Below are 1,586 nucleotides of genomic sequence, written 5' to 3' on the forward strand. Positions count from 1 at the left end.
GCCGCCGGCCGCCGCGCCGAGGAGCCGCGCGACCGAGCGGACGCCGACCCGAGCGGGGTGAAAGGCCGGGTGGATGCGCTGGAGAAGGCGTGCCTCCGCTTAGACGCCATCTCCGCTCGCATCGAACAGCTGGAGGGCGGACTGGGCGGGACCAACGCCACCTGCGGACGGCACGCCGCGGACATCGCCGAACTGCGCGACTCCTTGCGGCGCTTCCAGGCCCGGCTGTCGGCCGTGGCCAGACAGGTGTCCAAAGAGGTCGCCGCCAGGGATCCGGGTGAGTTTCTCTCTGACGTGGCGGGGCCGCTTGAGGTCACGCGCATCCGTCGATATCCGGTCACGTCGACATTCCCGACCGCCATCTTTTCTCGCAGTGCGGCGGGGCTTTTACGCAAATTGATGAGACCGAAGGGTTTGATAGTGGGAATAGAAAGTGAGACGATGCCACCCAGTTGGCTCTCAAAGGGACTGACCCGAGAGATGTGACGATTGGGCGCACTTCCTCCCCAACTCCGCGGCATTCGGGAGTTTTCTCGACATCTGTCCAAACACAAAGCCTCCCTGCAGATAATCCCGCGTGATATCACGCGCCGCGCCTGCGCGACTCGCGTCGAGGCTCGGGGGAAAAGGATCGCATCCACCCTCCCCCGAATGGCCGCAGGGTATTTCCCGAGCGGGAGGACGCGAGTTCACTGGGCTCTCTCTCGCCGGATGCCCGGCCGGCCTCCTCGCGTGTCATTCGATATGCGGGCCCAGAACGGAAACTTCCCGGGACTTCTGAGGTCGTTGCGCCGTTTTTCCACAAGGAATGCGGCGGGTAAACTGAAGCCAAAAGATTTATGCGGCCAAAGCGGCTTTGGGATCGCGGCCCCCGCCGACCGCTTGCCGTGATTTCATTGCGCAATTTTTTTGCTCCCCCGGTGGGAGACGTCGGAACACCCTGGTCGACGGACTTTTTCCCCCTCCCTGAGTAACGTTTTCGTTTTTTTTTTTTCGGGTTTCCTTTCTCATAGCGCGGCGCACAGGCCTCACGCACGCGCCCGATGTCAAACCCCGGGGATTCTCGGAGGGTGACGTCACCCCGACGAGTCGGGGTCTGGTCCTCATTAAGGGCTCTGACTCATTGCGGCGACGGAGAAAAGGAGGCGGCGTTCGGCTAAGCGCGGCTCCACGCCCGCGGCCAGATGCGCGCGTCGCCCCCTCCGCCGTGATGTCATGGCTTTGGGCCGCGCGGCCGGCGCCTCCCTTCTTCTCGTCAGTGCAATGACCCAAACCGAGGGCGTGACGGGGAAGGGAGGTGGAAACGGGCCTTTCCCAAAACTCTTTGCGCTAAGTCGGACTCGAGAGCGGAACGCCGGCGGCTCCGAACGATAACTGACTCACCGCGAGCTATCTGCGAGCGGACGGGCATCCAAAGTGTCTTGTCGAGTTCAACGTCGACCTGGCTGGCGTTTCCCAAGTGGCGGGTGTATTCTGGGCGTCACCTACGTAAATCATCTGACATCATAGCGACGGGACATGCCGGTGTTGACGCCATTGTTGCCGTTTGTACCCCCCCCAAAAAAAGAATCGGGCTCCCTAGCAAA

General features: G+C 62.4%; 1 protein-coding gene across 1 annotated transcript in view; it reads left to right on the plus strand.

Annotated features, from left to right (window-relative positions):
• emilin2a (elastin microfibril interfacer 2a) overlaps nucleotides 1–1,586 on the plus strand; it is a 25,325-nt gene that overhangs the window by 4,776 nt on the left and 18,963 nt on the right. Inside the window, exon 5 of the mRNA XM_019896299.1 lies at nucleotides 130–277. Coding sequence (XP_019751858.1) covers nucleotides 130–277 — 148 coding nt within the window. The remainder of the gene's footprint in view (nucleotides 1–129; nucleotides 278–1,586) is intronic.

This window comes from Hippocampus comes, unplaced genomic scaffold, assembly GCF_001891065.2.
Source record: "Hippocampus comes isolate QL1 unplaced genomic scaffold, H_comes_QL1_v1.1 scaffold97, whole genome shotgun sequence".
Taxonomy (NCBI): domain Eukaryota; kingdom Metazoa; phylum Chordata; class Actinopteri; order Syngnathiformes; family Syngnathidae; genus Hippocampus; species Hippocampus comes.